General features: G+C 43.3%; 1 protein-coding gene across 2 annotated transcripts; it reads right to left on the bottom strand.

The window, feature by feature from the left end:
- Nucleotides 1-287: 287 nt before the first annotated feature.
- On the bottom strand, nucleotides 288-14,116 carry LOC309542543 (uncharacterized protein). 2 transcript variants are annotated; one of them, XM_082241396.1, is made up of 14 exons: nucleotides 13,942-14,116; nucleotides 12,500-12,785; nucleotides 11,585-11,736; nucleotides 9,885-9,944; nucleotides 8,778-9,063; nucleotides 8,336-8,487; nucleotides 7,181-7,225; nucleotides 6,594-6,683; nucleotides 5,838-6,123; nucleotides 4,940-5,094; nucleotides 2,968-3,253; nucleotides 1,926-2,077; nucleotides 1,496-1,539; nucleotides 288-511 (listed from the first exon to the last, which is right to left on the bottom strand). In XM_082241396.1, the coding sequence occupies exons 1-13, from the start codon at nucleotides 14,018-14,020 to the stop codon at nucleotides 1,502-1,504; spliced, it is 2,067 nt and encodes a 688-aa protein (XP_082097522.1). In that variant the 5' UTR covers nucleotides 14,021-14,116; the 3' UTR covers nucleotides 288-511; nucleotides 1,496-1,501. The 2 variants fall into 2 exon arrangements, with proteins under 2 accessions (XP_082097522.1, XP_082097523.1); XM_082241397.1 differs by lacking the exon at nucleotides 7,181-7,225.
- Nucleotides 14,117-17,931: the final 3,815 nt, after the last annotated feature.

Genomic DNA, 17,931 nt, shown 5'->3' with positions numbered 1-17,931 from the left:
TCCCAACAGGGCCATGCTGTGGTTTCATGTGTTCCGTCTCTGTTACAGTACATTCATATATTGATCCAAATGGACATAATGGTCTGACTCAGTCACGAAGGCCTTTCAAATCTGAGATTGCTTCCCAACAGCTTTTACTAATATGTCTGCCATTTTAAAATTGTTTCTGCTGGGTATACCACCACTTTGAAAAAGTGAGAATTACGACTATTTAAATAAATAAAGTATGTAAGAAAAATCAAGGAATACGTTTCCCCATCTTGTAACAGATGACACACCCAGCCACATAGAGTTGCAAGTTCTATGGTTTATTTGGGATTTCAGCCTATAGATGAGTAGCAGGTAAGTTTAGCAGTCATGGAAGGAGTTGACATCCCTCTGGGTGCAGGTTCTTCTAGACAGCCAGCCAGGGTTCCTCCTTGTTAGTACCTACTAACGATAATTTGTGGTGTCAATCTACAAAGGTAGGGCCTCTTGGTTTCACAATTTCTGCTGTCCCATTAAATGTAATCTATGCGGAAAGAAAAATAAGGCAGCTGAGATACCAGGGTGATTTGTGGGTTGCGGGATCTGTGCTCTCCTTGGGATACAACCTCCCAAGGTTGTTTATTTTATGCATTACATGTTTATATCTACCCATCCACAAACATTCCCTGGACAACATACTGCAAAACATTAAACATGCAATATAGGCTATTAAAACTAATATTTTAAATATTAACTGTCTTCTGTCTTATTAGAAAAGTGTTGTTCACTCCACGGCTTTTTAAGGCTCGTTCACACATTCATGTGGGATGACCACAGCCTCAATTATTTACTTTCTTTTGAAATAATATATACTGTATATTCCGCCTCTGTATGAATTATCCAAGGTTACCTACAATACACAAGGACTACAAACAGCACACAATACAAAAAACAACAACACACACATAGGGTTTTCTGCCTAATAAAATAAACTCAAGAGAGATAATGATATGAAATTCAGCTGGGAGCAGTCCTTTGCAAAGCTTGCAGAGTGGAAAATTGTCTTCTTTGCCTATCTGAAGCAATAGAACATTACCAGGTCTTCTTTGCTATATGGAAGGATACATATGAATGAAACAGATGTCACACACTAAAACCATGGACAGATATATACCACCATAAAATAAATGTATATATCACCATAAACACAACGTTTGACAATAGAGGCAGTTCTCTGATTCAGCTCTTGAGGTCTTTGTTCCTATAGGGAAGGATGCGACTGAAGTGAGATCAGCATAGCCTAAAACTCCACTTCCTCTAGGTTGGTAGCTCTGAAGCATGTGAAAAAATGGTGCCAATTTGAAGCAAGCCTCTCAGCCAAATTTGGGGAATCTGTCTGAGTGGAAGCCCAAACCTTCACCCAAAATTCAGTCCAAGGCAGAGTTCAGAACCAGTCCTTGTAGACTTCTGCAAATATTGGGGGTGGCAGATCTTTTAGATATGTGAATTTAAAGAAAAACGAACTTACTCTCAATTATGCTTCTTCCTTTTCAAATGGGATGTCCGGATGTCCTGCAGAATTAAAGATGGGAAGATGATTATATGTGTTTACATCCAAAACCAGAAGTGTCCAATTTTGACAACATCAAGCTTCTTCAGATGATGAGGGGAAAGGGTCCCCATCTGCCCAATCGCCACCTGTCTCCTTAGGGCTGCTCCTTTCTGGCTGTTGAGATAAAAGTCCCCGTTCGCTTTTATACTTTCTGCGTTCCAAATGCGTAGGTCTTGACTAGAAGCACAATTGTTTTAGAACAGTTTAGTGCTGAACTCATGTTACATGCCTAATGCCAGCAATGCTGATCCTGGTGCTCAGCTATCAGCAAATGGGGATAGGCCTCAATTGCACCACTAAGGGCTTATCCACATTTCTTATCCACCCAAGAAACCTTTTTACTCACCAGATGAATCCACCTTCACACCAAACACTTGGACTTCACACAGGGTGAGATACTGAATGCCTGGGATGGTCAATGTTACATACTGCCCTTTGAATCCTCCACAATTGTAACTGCGTGTTTCTCCAGCACCTAGTGAGGTGATAGTGGCACACCTTGAAAAAGAAATCCATTCATGTTAATAATATTAGGTGACTGAAGGACACCACCAACTGCAACATCATTTATGCCAGGAATGGCTAACCAGTGGACCTCGAGATGTTGCAGGAACCCAACTCCCATCAACCCCAGGCCAAAGGTCAGGGGTGATGGAAGTTGTTGCCCAGCCACATCAGGGTGGCCACTGGTCAACCTGATCCACACTGAAAAGAATAAAAGATACAGATGAATAATGGAAGATCACTGCATTACACAGATATATTTTTTATCTGTGGTTTCTGCATTGTCTCATCTTTCCCATTGTATTTTGCGTGGACAGGCGGAGTCCCCAGATCCCAAGCGGTCCCCCCCCATCATGTGGAATAATGACTCAAGACAACGTGCTATGGAATTAAATTGGCCACAACTTTATTAAATTTCAAATGTGGGTAGACCTTGGCTCAGGCATTGGGCGTTGTCCCACCCCAGTCCCCAGCCGGGGACCTAGGGAGCATCAGGGTTATCCAGTGGGGGGGGGATGGGCCGGCTCTGGACAACATATGTTCAAGCAGAGATAGCCGCCCCCGTTACGCTGCCGCTGCAGGTGAGGATTCCCAGGTAAGATCCTCCCTCTATTGTGTGGGCAGGTAATCCCTCCCCTACCTGGCCTGGTCTCCTTGGCAACGTTTCCCCCAGGTGGGATTGGACAACTGACTGAGGTAGGCGGAGACCTCCAGGTATCCCACCTGAGGGAAGGCAAAGCCAAGCCTATGCTGATGGAGCCACTCCAGATCCAGGGGCTGCGTGCGTCCACACAAAGGGCGCCCCCCGTTTTAAGCGGGGAGCGGTCGTTCTTCTCTGTGCCTTATCTTTGTGATCCCCTTGAGAACATTCAACCGGCAGGTACCTGGGATTTGCAGAACCGCCATTCTCAAAGGAGTTGCCAATGCGGATTTCAGCCCCATCCAGCCGGTCTGCACAACAGTCTTCTCGATTGGTGATGCTTATGCTAGACACATCAAATTCTCCCTTCAAGTCCACCGCCCACCATGGATTCGGCTCTATATCCGTGTGAGTGCATGATCTACGCATATAGTTAGTGGAGGTGGACCCATCAATGGCATTATTTGCAACTCCTAGTTGGTTGTAGGTACTGGACTGGGATGCCTCACCTTCGAGGGCCACATTGAGAACTGCAGGAAAGGGAAAGTAATACTCACACAACTAAACAAGAAAACTAGTTCTGGGTTTCCAGATATTGCTTGAACAATGCAGTGCCCTTATCTCAGCTTTGTAACACCCACTAGTGTGGATGCAACATAGCAGATTGTATACATCAAAAGAGTGTGTACACACACACACACACACACACACATAGACTTCAACTTGTAGCTCTCAGTAGGGAAACAAATGATTGGATAGCAACATGAGTCACCAATCTGGACGTGCCCATGGTATGTTCATTTGCTGACTGGCCCTTTTTCTTGGTTAATAGTGTATTTGTGTGTGTTTGTAGATGAGACAGAGATAGAGATAGAGATAGAGAAAGAGACAGAGATATTAAAGCTTAATTGTTTTTAATGATATTTTCCCCAATGTTTTTAGCTGTTCCTATTTTACGTGATAGCCACCTTAAGTCCCTGTTAGGGAGAAATAAATAGGATAGATAGATGATAGATGATAGATAGATAGATAGATAGATAGATAGATAGATAGATAGATAGATGATAGATAGATAGATGATAGATAGATAGATAGATAGATAGATAGATAGATAGATAGATGATAGATAGATAGATAGATGATAGATAGATAGATCATAGATGATAGATGATAGATAGAGATATAGATAGATAGATAGAGATATAGATAGATAGATAGATGATAGATAGATAGATAGATAGATAGATAGATAGATAGATAGATGATAGATAGATAGATAGATGATAGATAGATAGATGATAGATAGATGATAGATAGATGGATGATAGATGATAGATGATAGATAGATGAGAGAGAGAGAGAGGTGGATAGATAGATAAACAAATGTCACAAGGCTAATGGATATTGTTGTGTGCACCCCAATCTCCAAGCAGCAAGAGACTCCAGGTGTGCTGCCACTTACCCAGGGTTCAGTTTCCTTGGAATGAAGATCTTTGGAGACTGTGATGTCTTTAGGATATATGGTTTTATTTATAAATACAACCTGAGCACAAGACAGAGGGCTTCGCAGCATTAACACTTCAATAGATGTTTACTTCCATTTGGTTTCCAGGGAAGCCCTAACTCCGTTTTGGGTCCAGCACAAAGCAGACATGCCTCTGTGTGTTCATCTTCCAGCAGCAGCCAAAACTCACACCCCAAACCCTGGCTATTGCTCTTCTACCTTACAAAGTTATGTCACTTCCAACTAGGTGAAGATGCTTACCCCAATTTGTCTCTGTGGCAACAGGGCAAACTCTTTCTTTTCTTTTTAAAAGTAATTTTTATTAAAGGTTTTCTGAGTTTAGAAAAGTACATGCATTGTCTCTTTTTCAGGTTGTGTTTTCTACAGATCAGTTACATTTGTTGTGAGACATAAGTCTTTCTAATATGAATGGCAGGACTTACCTGGCCTGCTAAGGCCATTACCTGAACAAAGTAACTGGTTTGACTGAGTCTAACCTCATATACGCAGGATCACAGATTTTGAAGGGAATCATCAACCAGACTGACCCCTCAAAGCCGTAATAATATATTCCAGCCTAGAGTACTGAGAACTTCTTATTTCAAACACCTGAAAGTGCCCATTCCCAGCTCAGACAACTGTTTCTCCAGCAAAAAGTAATTCTGCCAACAAATACCAACTCAGGTCTTTGTTGGGAAATTTTTATACATACCTGGGGGAGCTCTCCTGTGACCAAAAACTTGAACTTCACAGAGGGTGAGATATTTGGCTTCGCCTGGAATGGTAATAGTCACATACCGTCCCAGCATTCCTTCACAGTGATATTTTTTTGTTTCTCCAAAACCCAGTGAAGTGATGGTGGCACACCTTGAAAGGAAACCAGTATGTTAGCCTTAATGATAGATTTAAAGAATACAATCAGCAACAAGTTCAATACCTGGCGGGGGTGAGGGGCAAGCATGAACAAGGTCTTATGCTAATGAATGCTTTATCCAATATAGGGCAAGGATACCAGTCAATTCACTAGTCAAACACTGTCACTTAGCCCTTCACTAAGCCAGTAAACTGACCAGGTACATTGGTACCTCGGGTTAAGTACTTAATTCGTTCCGGATGTCCGTTCTTAACCCGAAACTGTTCTTAACCTGAGGTACCACTTTAGCTAATGGGGCCTCCTGCTGCTGTGGCGCCTCCAGAGCACGATTTCTGTTCCCATCCTGAAGCAAAGTTCTTAACCTGAAGTACTATTTCTAGGTTAGCGGAGTCTCCTAACATGAAGCGTATGTAACCTGAAGTGTATGTAACCCAAGGTACCACTGTATTATTTGGCTTTGTTTTTTGCAGTCTTCAGATGAGGACTAGACGATGTGAAAAATGAACATAAGATTTTAGCTGCAGTTCATTCATTTTCAGCTTTGTATTCTTGTTGTTAAAAAAGCTAGTCTACTGTTAATTGTGAAAGAGTCTTGCTTATTCTTCTAATAAAGTTAATGCTTTAAGAAATACTTTATCATTGCTTTGCCGTTTTTGATTGGCCAGTTGACTAAATCTGACCAGTCACATGCCCAGTCCTAGGCCTGGCATCCTTGGGTAGCTGACATTGGCAATACCTGGGATTTCTGATGCCTCCTTCTTCATCCGAGTCCCCAACTCGAATTTCAGCGCCATTTATCCTTTCCGCACAACAGTCCCCTCGATTGGTGATCACTACACTGGACACATCAAATCTTTCCCTAAGGTCCACTGTCCACCACGGATTAGCTTCTTCTTGGGTGTGAGTGCAGTGTCCACGCAAATAGTCAGCAGACGTAGAGCCATCATTGGCATGCTCAGCAGATCCCAGATCATTGAAGATGCTGGACTGGAATGCCTTTCCTTCAAGAGCAGCATTGTAGACTACAAGAAAAAAAAACCAATGGAAGAGAGGTGTTTCCACTAATAAACAGCTTAGCAAAACTATCCAGAAGGAAAAGGAACCTGCAAAGTAGGCTCCCAAATATTAGTGGAATGAATAATTAACATTTGGGAGTTCTGTGCACACCAGGGCATTGCATTCATGCATACATGAGTCCTTGTTTCTGTATGTGTATTTGAGCACCTCCCTCCACAAGAGGGCTTTTACCTTATGCCTCCGAAATCTCATGTTCCCATCCACAGTTGCAGGAATTGCTTGATAGGATGTACTTAGGGAAGAGTGGTTTATGATATCAACAGTAATATTTTAACATTGGCACTTATAAATCAAGTGTCCTCTGTGTGAGCATACAGGAACTCCTGGGTAAGTTTCCTATGCAATCCATTAGAAAAATACATATACCACCAGGTCTGATCTTTCACATTCATCTTGTACTGAAGGGTCAGCTTACCCGTTGTATAGGGTTGCCACTTCTCTTTTGCTTCTTCCCATGGCTGTTTGGGTTCTCTTGGCTTTTCCCATTGTTCAATTGGTGAAGAAACTTGTGAAAGAAATCAATGTAAGTAAAAGATTAGCAATATATGACCATGATTTCAATCTGGGTGCTTTGCTGTATTTCTAAGCAAACATACCAGGAAGCAAATCTGAATGAGTTCAGTGTGAATCCAGCTCCATGGAGTAAATTTAGTTCCAATAAAAAAATGAACTTCAACTTCCATCATGCATGGCCATTGGCCATGCAGGTGGGGGCTGATGGGAGTTGGAGTCCAATAAGATCTGAAGGGTCCCAGGTCACTGCCTTAAGGATTGCTGGGTAGGAAGGAGGGCTGTGCCCTGCAAGATGAAATGAGACACCTTATAGAGGCTTAGGAACAAGAGGGACAAGTGTAGAGTTGCTGGAAGTGTTCAGTAATGTGAAAAAGACCAAATTTACCATATTGATTCAAACTAATCAGCTAAATAAATACTGGTTGTTCATGTCTTGTATATAACCTTTTAGGCTTTTGGAACGCATGAATGTGAGGATCATTTACTGACCTTCTATTTCTTGTGTAGTTCCAGGTGAGGTCTCTTTTTCATCTCCTAGACAAAACATATATTGAGTGTCAAAGCAACACTTCCTAGGTGATGAAAAATATCTGAGCCATGCCAAACCTTACTTAGAAAACAACAACCCCAAGTATACTTGGTTGATGGGGATCACTAGTATCACAAACCCCCAAATAGCACAGAACTTGAGAAGAATTTTGTCAGTGTCCCACAGGAATATCAATGAATATAATGGGTAAGGGAAAAGGGAAGAACAGGTGTAAACATTCTAGACTGAGTCAACAATTGAAGTCTCAGCCTTGTCCTAACTAAAGTTGCCAGCTTTCTACTGGTAAAGCTCCCATGCCTCTAAGGGAGCAGGGGAGAGGTTTACAGATACAGCCTTACCCTCAGGACATCAGCATCTTCTTCATGAAGATGTTAAAGTCATCTATATGTCATCTGTTGTAGGGCAAGTGTGCATGGCTTTCCTGAGATAGCCCCCTGGCCAAAACAGGGAGGCCTAGCAAGCCTATATAGGCCTGTGGGCTAAAAATTCCTGCCTCTGGTGTACATCATCACTTGATACTGCAGCTATTAAAAGACAAAGAAGCACATTTGACATGAAGCATCCCATAGAAGGGCAGGGACGCGGGTGGCTCTGTGGGTAAAACCTCAGTGCCTAGGACTTGCTGATCGTAAGGTCGGTGGTTCGAATCCCCGCGGCGGGGTGAGCTCCCGTCGTTTGGTCCCAGCTCCTGCCCACCTAGCAGTTCGAAAGCACCCCTAAGTGCAAGTGGATAAATAGGTACCGCTTTATAGCGGGAAGGTAAACGGCATTTCCGTGTGCGGCACTGGTGCTGGCTCGCCAGTTGAAGCTTTGTCACACTGGCCACGTGACCCGGAAGTGTCTTCAGACGGCGCCAGCTCCCGGCCTCTTGAGCGAGATGAGCGCACAACCCTAGAGTCGGTCATGACAGGCCCATACGGGCAGGGGTACCTTTACCTTTACCTTTCATCCCATAGAAGAGATGGATTACTCCTCCAGAGCTTCCCCTGCCATTAAAGACTTCCTAGCCTAGACATCTGCCATTCACTTCTTTTCAAGGACATCGGTCAACAGCCCACCAAACCACAACATGACAAGGAAACCTCCGCACTTACCCGAGGAAGGTACCTTTTCACCAAACACTTGAACTTCACACAGTGAGAGGATACGAATGCCTGGGATGGTGATAGTCACATAACGTCCTTGGATTTCTCCACAGTCAAAAATGGCTGTTGCCCCTGGGGCCAATGACCTGATTGTCGCACACCTTGAATGGAAACCAGTTTGTGTGTCAGTATTAACCAGAAGTCATATTGTAGGATAGGTGAGAGGCAACATGTCTCTGAATATCAGTTACTAGGGTCAATGACTGAAGAGGGCTGTTGTCCTCATGTTCTGTGTATGGGGTCCCAGCAGGCATGTGGTTGGCTACTACAGAACACAAGGTGCTAGAGTATTCAATCTTGGCCTTTGTCTAATCTAGCAGGGCTCTTCTTAGGATCTTAAGGGAGAAAAGTCAAGTATGACCTCTTCAATAACATCACTCTGTTACCGTACCATGGATTTGTTATTCCTCCTTTTACTGGTGAGTTTCCAATTCGGATTTCTGCCCCATTTATCCGCCTCTCACAGCAGTCTCCTCGATTGGTGATGCTAACCCTGGACACACGAAACTCTGCTCCCAAATCCACTGTCCACCATGGATTAAATTCTAGTTCTGTGTGTGTGCAGTGGCCACGCATATAGTCACTAATTATATGCCCATCGATGGCATTCTCAGGGTTTCCAAGTGCATTGTAGATACTGGACTGAAATGCTTTCCCTTCAAGAGCCACATTGGGAACTATAAGAAAGAGCAGAAAATCTTGAAAAAGTCTTGCAAGTGTTCAGGATCCAATGAGCCCAATATCGCTTATTCCCCATTTGGTTAATTTCACTTCATATACAAATATAGCAGCTCACGAGTGTCAAGTCCAGCAGGTCTATGTGAATGTCTGGATTATTACAGTTTAAGGTTACTATTTATCTTCTTGGGGGGGGGGGATGTAATTGTTTTGATTTAGACCATGGAACTCTTTATAATCATAGGCCATTCATTGTTTTCTTCTGCACATGTTTTATTACTGACTTAGTAAATCACACAGTTGCATCCTGTATTTCTTTATTGGCAATTGTGATTTTTAAAAAAAATAATGCTTATTTCATTTCTTTTTTATGTAAGCTGTTTGCACTGAGCAATGGTGATGAGAATATACAAAATGGATCTGCAATAAATATATGAATGAATTACAAGTGCTAGTCTTATTATTAAAATTGAGGGCCCATCAATCAGTGGGTGAGCAAATGCCTTGAATTCTCAAATCCTAAATTCATTCACCAGCATCTCCAGTTGAAGCGGGGATGGGGCATCCATGGCCCTCCAGATTGGTTGGACTCCAACTCCTATCAACACAAACCACTGTCCAATGGCCAAGGATGGATGAGCTCAGCAGCTTCCCTTGAGTTAAAGGATATCAGGAAGTAGCGCTGAGTGACTTTAAAGAACTCACATTGCAGAAATTGCTTAAAAGTGACTAATTCATGCCCAAACTGGCATCCACATTTACAAGACTACACCACCAGCAACATTCCTTCCCAACTAGCAGTATGCAATGGTTTACTTACCAGAAGTGTTAACTTGTTCTCCTGGTGTGAGTGGCTTGTTAGTCTCTGGCTCATGGTCAGCTGCCCAATAAATTTATAATAAAAAGAAATAAAAGGCTTAGCTGAGCATTTATCTGCTGATGTAATTCATTCAGCTCAGTCTAGAGAGATTTATTTATTTATTTATTTATTTATTTATTTATTTATTTATCCTTGGGTTCCCGTTGATGAAATTATCAGAGCAGCATGCAGAGAAAAAGAATGATATGTCAATCACAACAATTAAAACCGTGCAAAGATAAAATCCTAAAAATTCAGCAGAGAGTATAAAAGTTATAATCAAGAGTCCAGGAAAGTGGACTTCTGGGGAGGAAACATGGTGGACTAGATATCTCTGGTCGACCCTCTACCAGCAGAGATTATGATGTGGTGATTAATGATAGCCAAGCTATAAATCTTGGTTATTGAATTAACTCTGCAGAAACAGAAATAACAGGGATTAGCTTCCAATGCTTTGAAAGGGTTGCTTTCCACACTGCAGCCCCTTCTACGCTGCATTCCATCTCTTCTATCTGACCTGGAAAGTGACACAAATGGTCAGCCAAAACATTTTGCTATGTCTGTTTTGAGTTAGCACCCGGGTGTTAATCCAGCATCTCTTCTTGAAGCTCTATGACATGTTTTGGGAACAGGGGAGTAAACTGTGGGATTGGAATGCCCACAGACCCTACTGAAAGCTTGGTTGCCAAGGTAACTGGAGTTAAAATGAGATAGTTGAGGCCTAACGTTTTGGGGCACCCCAAGGAAGTTGATTCCAAAGTGGAGTCATATACATATCTTTACATCCCATGACTTGCAACCTTTCTTGATACATGTAGAAGGATGTTTTGAAGTTTTATGACTTTTGTGGCTGTGTTTGAAACTGCTATATATTGTTCTGATGTGCCTCATGTCAGTCTTTTCTAACTAGCTGTTCTGCTGAACAACTGGTTAGCAAGGTTCTCCTATTGCAATAGTGTTAATAAACCCAGTTTCTGCTGAATCTGTTGCTGTTATTTTCTTGGCTCCATGTTTTTATTTAAAAGGGTGTTCCCTCACCTGGGAAATGAACAAACAGTGTAGAAGTAAATTCTTACCATATGGGTGTTTTCCCAACCCTGCAGAGCAGATTTGAAGGTGTGGGTCACAGGGGAGGAGAGGGGGGAAAGTTTTAGAAAATATTGTGCTGGGTTGGAATGGATTATAATGATGTAACTGTCATGGCTTCCTCCATAGAATTGTGGGGAAAATTACTTTAATGAAAGATTCCCTCATATAACCTTACAGTTCCCAGGGATCTCTGGCATGGCAGAATCATAGCATTGGGAGGAACCTCAAAGGTAATTTGCTTCAACACCTTCTCAGTGAAGAAAATCTGCTACTACAGCATCCTGAATGACCATTAATGAATAAGTCAACATTATAGACATTGTGTTTCTCCTGTATATTAGGCTGGGTACAGACCATCCATTTAAAGGACATACCTTCCTGTAAAGAATCTTGGGAACTGTAATTTACCTCTCACAGAGCTACAGTTCCCAACACCCTTTTATAAAATACAGATCCCAGGAATTTTGGGGGGTGGGGGGGAAGCATGCAGTTAAATGTGCTTTAAGTACATGGGATATATGCAGCCTCAGTCTCTTTGCACATAAACAGATACCAATATCTTTCCTACTTACCACTGGAATCTATCTTCTGACCAAACACCTGGACTTCACAAAGCGTGAGGTATCCGCCCCTTGGTAGGGTAATTGTAACAAACTGCCCTTTTGACACTTCGCAGTAAAAACTGCGTGTTTCCCCAGCATCCAAAGAACTTATTGTAGCACATCTAGAAAAGAAAAGAAAGCATCAAGAAACAGTGTTAAACAATAATTGAAGAACTTTATCAGCAAGGTAAAATCACATGAAAATTTCAGGAAAGAGAGCAAATATTTGCTATGTTTGGGGAACTCAAATAGCTAGGGATCTGTCTGAAACTTTCCCACTACATTGTTTTCCCTATGCCATAATCCTGTAAAGCAGGGATGACACAGGATGTTGCAAAAACAGAAGTGGAAAAGGCCAATGTTCACAAATTCACTCCATGTGTGGAACAGAAATCGATTCAGTGAATACGATCAGCGTTTGCTGTTTTGGCTTCTTTCAGTCCACAGACAATATACAATTGATTACATCACATCCCCAATTTGCACTGCATTTTCTTTACATTTAAATGAGTGGAGTGGCATCATAGGACAATGTAACTTATATAATTTATGTACGGAATTACATAAATTATGTAATTTTGCCACAGCGGACAGCAAAACAAAATAATGTAGCTTTTGGCAGACAGTGAACTGCAGTGGAACGGAAACAGTCCTGGATGTGACGAAAACAGGGAAGAACTGAAAATTGTACCTCATGACATCTCAGTGTGTAAGACAGAGATAAGGAATCTGTGGCCAACCAAATTATTGTTGAATTCCCTACTCGCAACAACCCTAACCAACATGGACAATGGCTAAGGATGATGGGAGTGGTACTCCAGTAACACCTGGAGGGCCACAGCTTCTTCTTCCCTGGCTACAAAGCATCCAATCCATATACAGTACCTAGGATTTGTGGTGCCTCCTCTCTCTGTGGAGTCCCCAACTCGGATTTCAGCCCCATTAAGACGGTGAGCACAGCAGTCTTCCCGATTGGTGATGGTGACACGGGCTACTTGGTACTGTGCCTGCAAGTCTACCGTCCACCATGGATTACTTTCATAATCTGTGTGGGTGCAGGATCCCTCTGTAAATACACCTACTAAAGACCCATCAATGGCATTCATAGCTCCTCCTAGCGGGTTGTAGGTGCTGGATTGTAAAGCTTCTCCTGTGAGGGCCACATTGGAGACTGAAAGAGAGTGGGGGGAAGTTTCCATTTTATTGCCAGAGGTGTGGATTAGCTCTCGTTAATTAGTATGAAACCTTCCAGTGCAAAATAAAACCAGAAGCGTAATGATGCTGCTAAACAGGTGTCATATTAAACTTGAGGTTACTGCAACATACAACACAAAAGCTGCATACTCCAACCAAATTAAAAGGTTAGTTGTGGCTAACACAGCAATTTTGTACTAACTTACCTGTCTCACTAAAACAATGAGGTTTACGTTAGTGGTACTGTACTAAAATCCCCATCGAAAACAAAGGAACAAATTAGTTAGAACTACTTCAAGTTCCATTTTCAGTTAAACTAACCCCTGAGCAGACATAGTTAGAATTGCCCCTGGAGTCCTATCAAATTCAATGCAGTTTACTCTGAGGTAAATAAGTTAGGAGTCCTTCCATTAGTGCCTATAATTATGAATTGTCACTGAAAAGTTAGCTGTGGTCCATACTCAAAAGAGCCCCAGGGGGCAGAAGCTGGTGGGCAACAGTAGTTTCCAATGAAAAGGACACATTGAGTACTTCAGGAATTTATCTTGACTCGGATTAACTACTGTTAAGAAATATTTCTTAACATAAACAGGGACCCTGATCTAAAGGCAGGCAGTCACATAGGAATCCCTACTGAAATTAACAGGATAGCAATGGACTTGTCCTTTTCATTTCCAGCAGGAAGTAAGACAGCCTTCTCTGGGTTGGTTGGTTGTTTTTTAAGATTTTATTTTAAATTATTCAATAAAACAGTAAAATGAGAACTACCGAGAATACAAATCAAGTAAGCAGAATACGGAGCCCTCTCTTAAAAGTAATTCTTAGCCCTAACCGCCCACAGAGGACCGTAGTTCCTCCCACTCTCAACAGGAATCCTTCATTTCTCCTCCCAGCCTCTCACCTGGGAGACCGACATTTTCCTGTCTCTCCCCCAGGCCTCTACCATTTACCACCCCCATCAGACTACAATCACTGGACATTAATAAAGGCCCCAGTCATCGCACTCAAAAGAAAGAACAAAAAGAAGAGAAACAAAGAAGAGAAACAGAAAAGGGAAAGCAAGGGGCAATACAAAGAAAGACCAGTGAAGAAAAATAGGGGGAAGGAAAGACACCCAGTTCATGGTAACACACCCTCCAACGCAGGTCGGGAAGGCAGGATGGTCAAAAGCAGCAGCGAAAGGCAGTATTTAACGGTCCTTCTTGGAACCATTGTGTCCTCTTTGTTGCAGGATCTGTAAAAAAGGCTGGCCAGGCTCAGGAGAGAACACTTCCCAAGAGAAGCGCTCTTGATTTGAGTGCCCCAAACAGAACTGGAACGAGGTTACTGAACTCTAGTGGATGCTGCTCTCCTCCAATCAGAGAACTGTTCAAAATCAAGACCATTCAAAGGTACATTTCAAAGGTTCATTTTGTGGCTTGAAGAAATATTTGACCTGTTGCCAGTTACAACAAAATAGGGTTGACAAAGGCCAGAGTCTGAGGTAAAGGCAAAGTAAAGGTACCTCTGTTAGGTCCAGTCGTGGACGCCTTGGGAGTTGCACACTCATCTCACTCTATAGGCCGAGGGAGCCGGTGTTTGTTCGCAGACAGCTTCCAGGTCATGTGGCTAGCATGACTAAGCTGCTTCTGGTGAAACCAGAGTAGTGCACGGATATGCCATTTACCCTCCCGCTGGAGCTGTGCCTATTTATCTATTTGCAGTTTGACGTGATTTCGAACTGCTAGGTTGGCAGGAGCAGGGACTGAACAACGGGAGCTCACCTCGTCACAGGGATTCGAACCGCTGACCTTCTGATTGGCAAGCCCTAGGCTCTGTGGTGTAGACCACAGCGCCACCCGCATCCCTAGAGCCTGAGGTACATGAGGCAAAAGATCAGAAACAGTACACGAAATATGGTCTGAAATGAAAATAAATAGGAGGCCTGTTCTTTCTTTCAGAACAAAGTTACAGCAACAATTTTACTCACATCCGCTTGATGTGCGGTCATGCACACATTCATCACTGCTGACCTGGAGGTGGCCCAAAAATGGGGAGGAATTGGGTCAGGGCAGGACAGGCTTATGTGCGTGGGGGTCAGGAACGGAACCCCTGCACAAAATGGTCCCACCCGCATAACAAGATTACGGAAACTACATGCAGCCTCCAATAGCAAAAATAACAAAGGAGCTTCACGGTTCACCTTGGTCCTAGAAACCCCCCTCCCATGATGTTTCTCAGTGTCCCTCTCCTGCAGCAGCTTCTTATAAGGCTTCCAAAGACAAGGGGTGGGATAGCAGGGGAAATCCCTCCCATGATATTAGCATAACATCAAAGCAGAAGCAAAAGAAGCAAGAACACTTCTAAAGTTGGGAGAGAAATAGAATTCAGTTCACATTTGCAGGAGGAATCTGCCTGATTTACACTTTCCATACCAATGTACTAACTGAAACACAGTCATCCTTCAAATTTGCACTTCTCCCCAGGTCCTTCACAAGCAATCTCAGGCTCCTTCCTCTAGCCTCTCATTGCTCCACCCTCTTCATTCCTCTTGGTATTCTGTGAGACCAGGGGGAAGGGGAGCAGGAGTGAGAGACTCCCTGGACTCTTCAGCAGCCGGCCTCATCTCTGCCTCTTGGCCCGATCCTCTCCAGCCTCTTCTTCTGCCTCTGAATCAGGACTGCTCTGTTTCTCAGCCTCTTCCTGCTCACTAAACCCTGATACCTCTTCAGTTTCCATCAACTCCTCCTCCCAGTCTGCTCTCTCTTCTCCCCCCCCCCCGACCACTCATCATTGTCCCACCACCAACCCCCTGGGCTCTCAGTCTGGGGGATCCCTTGGGGGTTCCCCAGCTGGTGCCTCTCACCACTCCTCTGTATCCAGCCAACCCATGTCACTGCCTTTGTATCTTGCTATTCAGCTCAGAAGCGCAAGGTTGTGTATCTTGTCCTCCCCTCTTTTTATCTTTGCAACAGCCGTGTGAGGCAGACTAGGCTAAGTTAATAAATGTACATAAGCATATATGGATGGATGGATGGATGGATGGATGGATGGATGGATGGATGGAGTGGGTGGGTGGATGCAGGGCCCCCAATCCAGTGTTGGCATCACTGGAACTTCAGAATGGAAGAAGGGAAATTTGAGAGAAACTAAAATGGACAGATGCACCCATCCCTATACAGTTTTAAGACCATGTTCCCTGTTTTCCAACCCAAGAGTAGATGCAGGGCGGGAGGCATGCAAGGTACAGTGCTTTTATCTTGCCTAGCTAAAGACAGCTGGGACTCTGCTGCCCGGTGGTTTCTGGAAAACTCTCAAGATCCATTCAACTTCTTCTGCAACAGAGTTCAAGGCTAGCAGCTTCAGCTCCTGAAAATCAACATTATTCAACTGCAGCAATATTGATTCAAGGCCTAAAGATTTAATCTAATCTGGCAGCCTTGGGAACAGCATGATGGACTTGTTTACAAGTTATGAACAAACTCCAGCTGTGGAAAAGAGAGAGTGTGTTCACTTTATCAGATGTACAAAGTGAGATTCTTAGTTGGCAGCTTTGTTTAACATGGCCATAAAAGGGGAGGAATAGCAGTTGAATGGGGTTGTGGTTCAACATCTGGATGACACCCAATAAGGAGAATCTGGTCCACAGCCAAGCTCAGTTGTAGAACCAACCCTTGCCTCACCTGTTGGATAGAATCACCATTTTACTCATTCTAAATGTGTTTTTGCCACCACAGAATAACATGGCTGGTTTTCTCTCATACATATTCTACCCAGAAACAAATCCCATGGGCCACGCTGTGGTTTCATGCATTTTATCTCTGTTACGGTATATTTATACAGAAATCCAGAGGGGTTCTTCCAAATTCCCTCCACCTGGGAAGGTTTTATTGAAGCAACCAGGCATTGTGTATGAGCAAATTGCACACAATAATATGTGTAGTAGGTTAAATTTGAAGGAAAATGTTGCTCAATTGTCTTGAGTACTTTTTAAAAAACCACAGAAACTGATTTGAGGGACTAAACTGGACTGGGAAAATAGACTGGAATAAATGAGAAAATGAGAGAAACTGAAATTGACATATGTGTCCCTCTCTACCTGATAGGCAAGCACAATGTGCTGTTTTTCTCTTCATGGACTTTTCTGTTTACTGTACAATGTTGGTACCATATGCCTTGTGGGTTTCTTACAACTCATCTGCTAGCACCACTCAAACTCTTTCCAATAATAAAGACAGGTTTTTCTCGCTCTCTGTGGGACAAAGATAAGGGCCCCATGGAAACAGGCCATTTTCTCGGCAGGTTTTATTTCCTTCCACCTGCTGCTCTTTGCCCCCAAAGGTACTGAGAGCACACAGTACCACATGGGGGAGTGGTTTGTGTCAGGCTAAGACCTGAGAGACTGGAGCTCTGGCATGAGGTTTACTAGGTGACCTTTGGCCAGGCACTGCTTCTGAGTCTGACCCACCGCACAGGGTTGTTGTGGAGCATAAATGAGCAGGGAGAAGCACGTATGCCACCTTGAGCCCCTTGAAGAAAAAGGTGAAGCATAAATGCAGTAAATTAATAAATGAATGGACGCGGGTGGCGCTGTGGGTAAAACCACAGAGCCTAGGACTTGCTGCTCTGGTTCGCCAGAAGCAGCTTAGTCATGCTGGCCGCATGACCCGGAAGCTGTACGCCGGCTCCCTCGGCCAGTAAAGCGAGATGAGCGCCACAACCCCAAAGTCAGTCATGACTGGACCTAATGGTCAGGGGTCCCTTTACCTAAATTAATAAATGCATCAATGTGCACTGTGCTATTATTAGCCTTTTATTATGGTGTGAAGGCACAGGAGACAATCACTTTGAAGTTGCTAAGCAGGTCTAGGTTTGGTAAATTCCTGGACATGTGACTACCTGAGAATCACAGGGTTCCATGACAGAAGACAGGTGGGACAGGTGAGTATCTTCAACAGGAAGGGCCATAGCACACCGAAGGTCTTGGGTTCAACCCCCAAGATTGTTTGCTGTCTAAATTATTTCTGCTGGGTACACCACCACTTTGTAAAAGTAGGGTTATGACTGTTTAAATAAATAAAATAGGTAAGAAAAATCAAGGAATACGTTTCCCCGTCTTGTAACAGATGACACACCCAGCCACA

This window comes from Podarcis vaucheri, assembly GCF_965113315.1.
Source record: "Podarcis vaucheri genome assembly, chromosome: 10".
Lineage (NCBI taxonomy): Eukaryota > Metazoa > Chordata > Lepidosauria > Squamata > Lacertidae > Podarcis > Podarcis vaucheri.
This window is presented reverse-complemented; position numbering and strand designations above follow the sequence as displayed.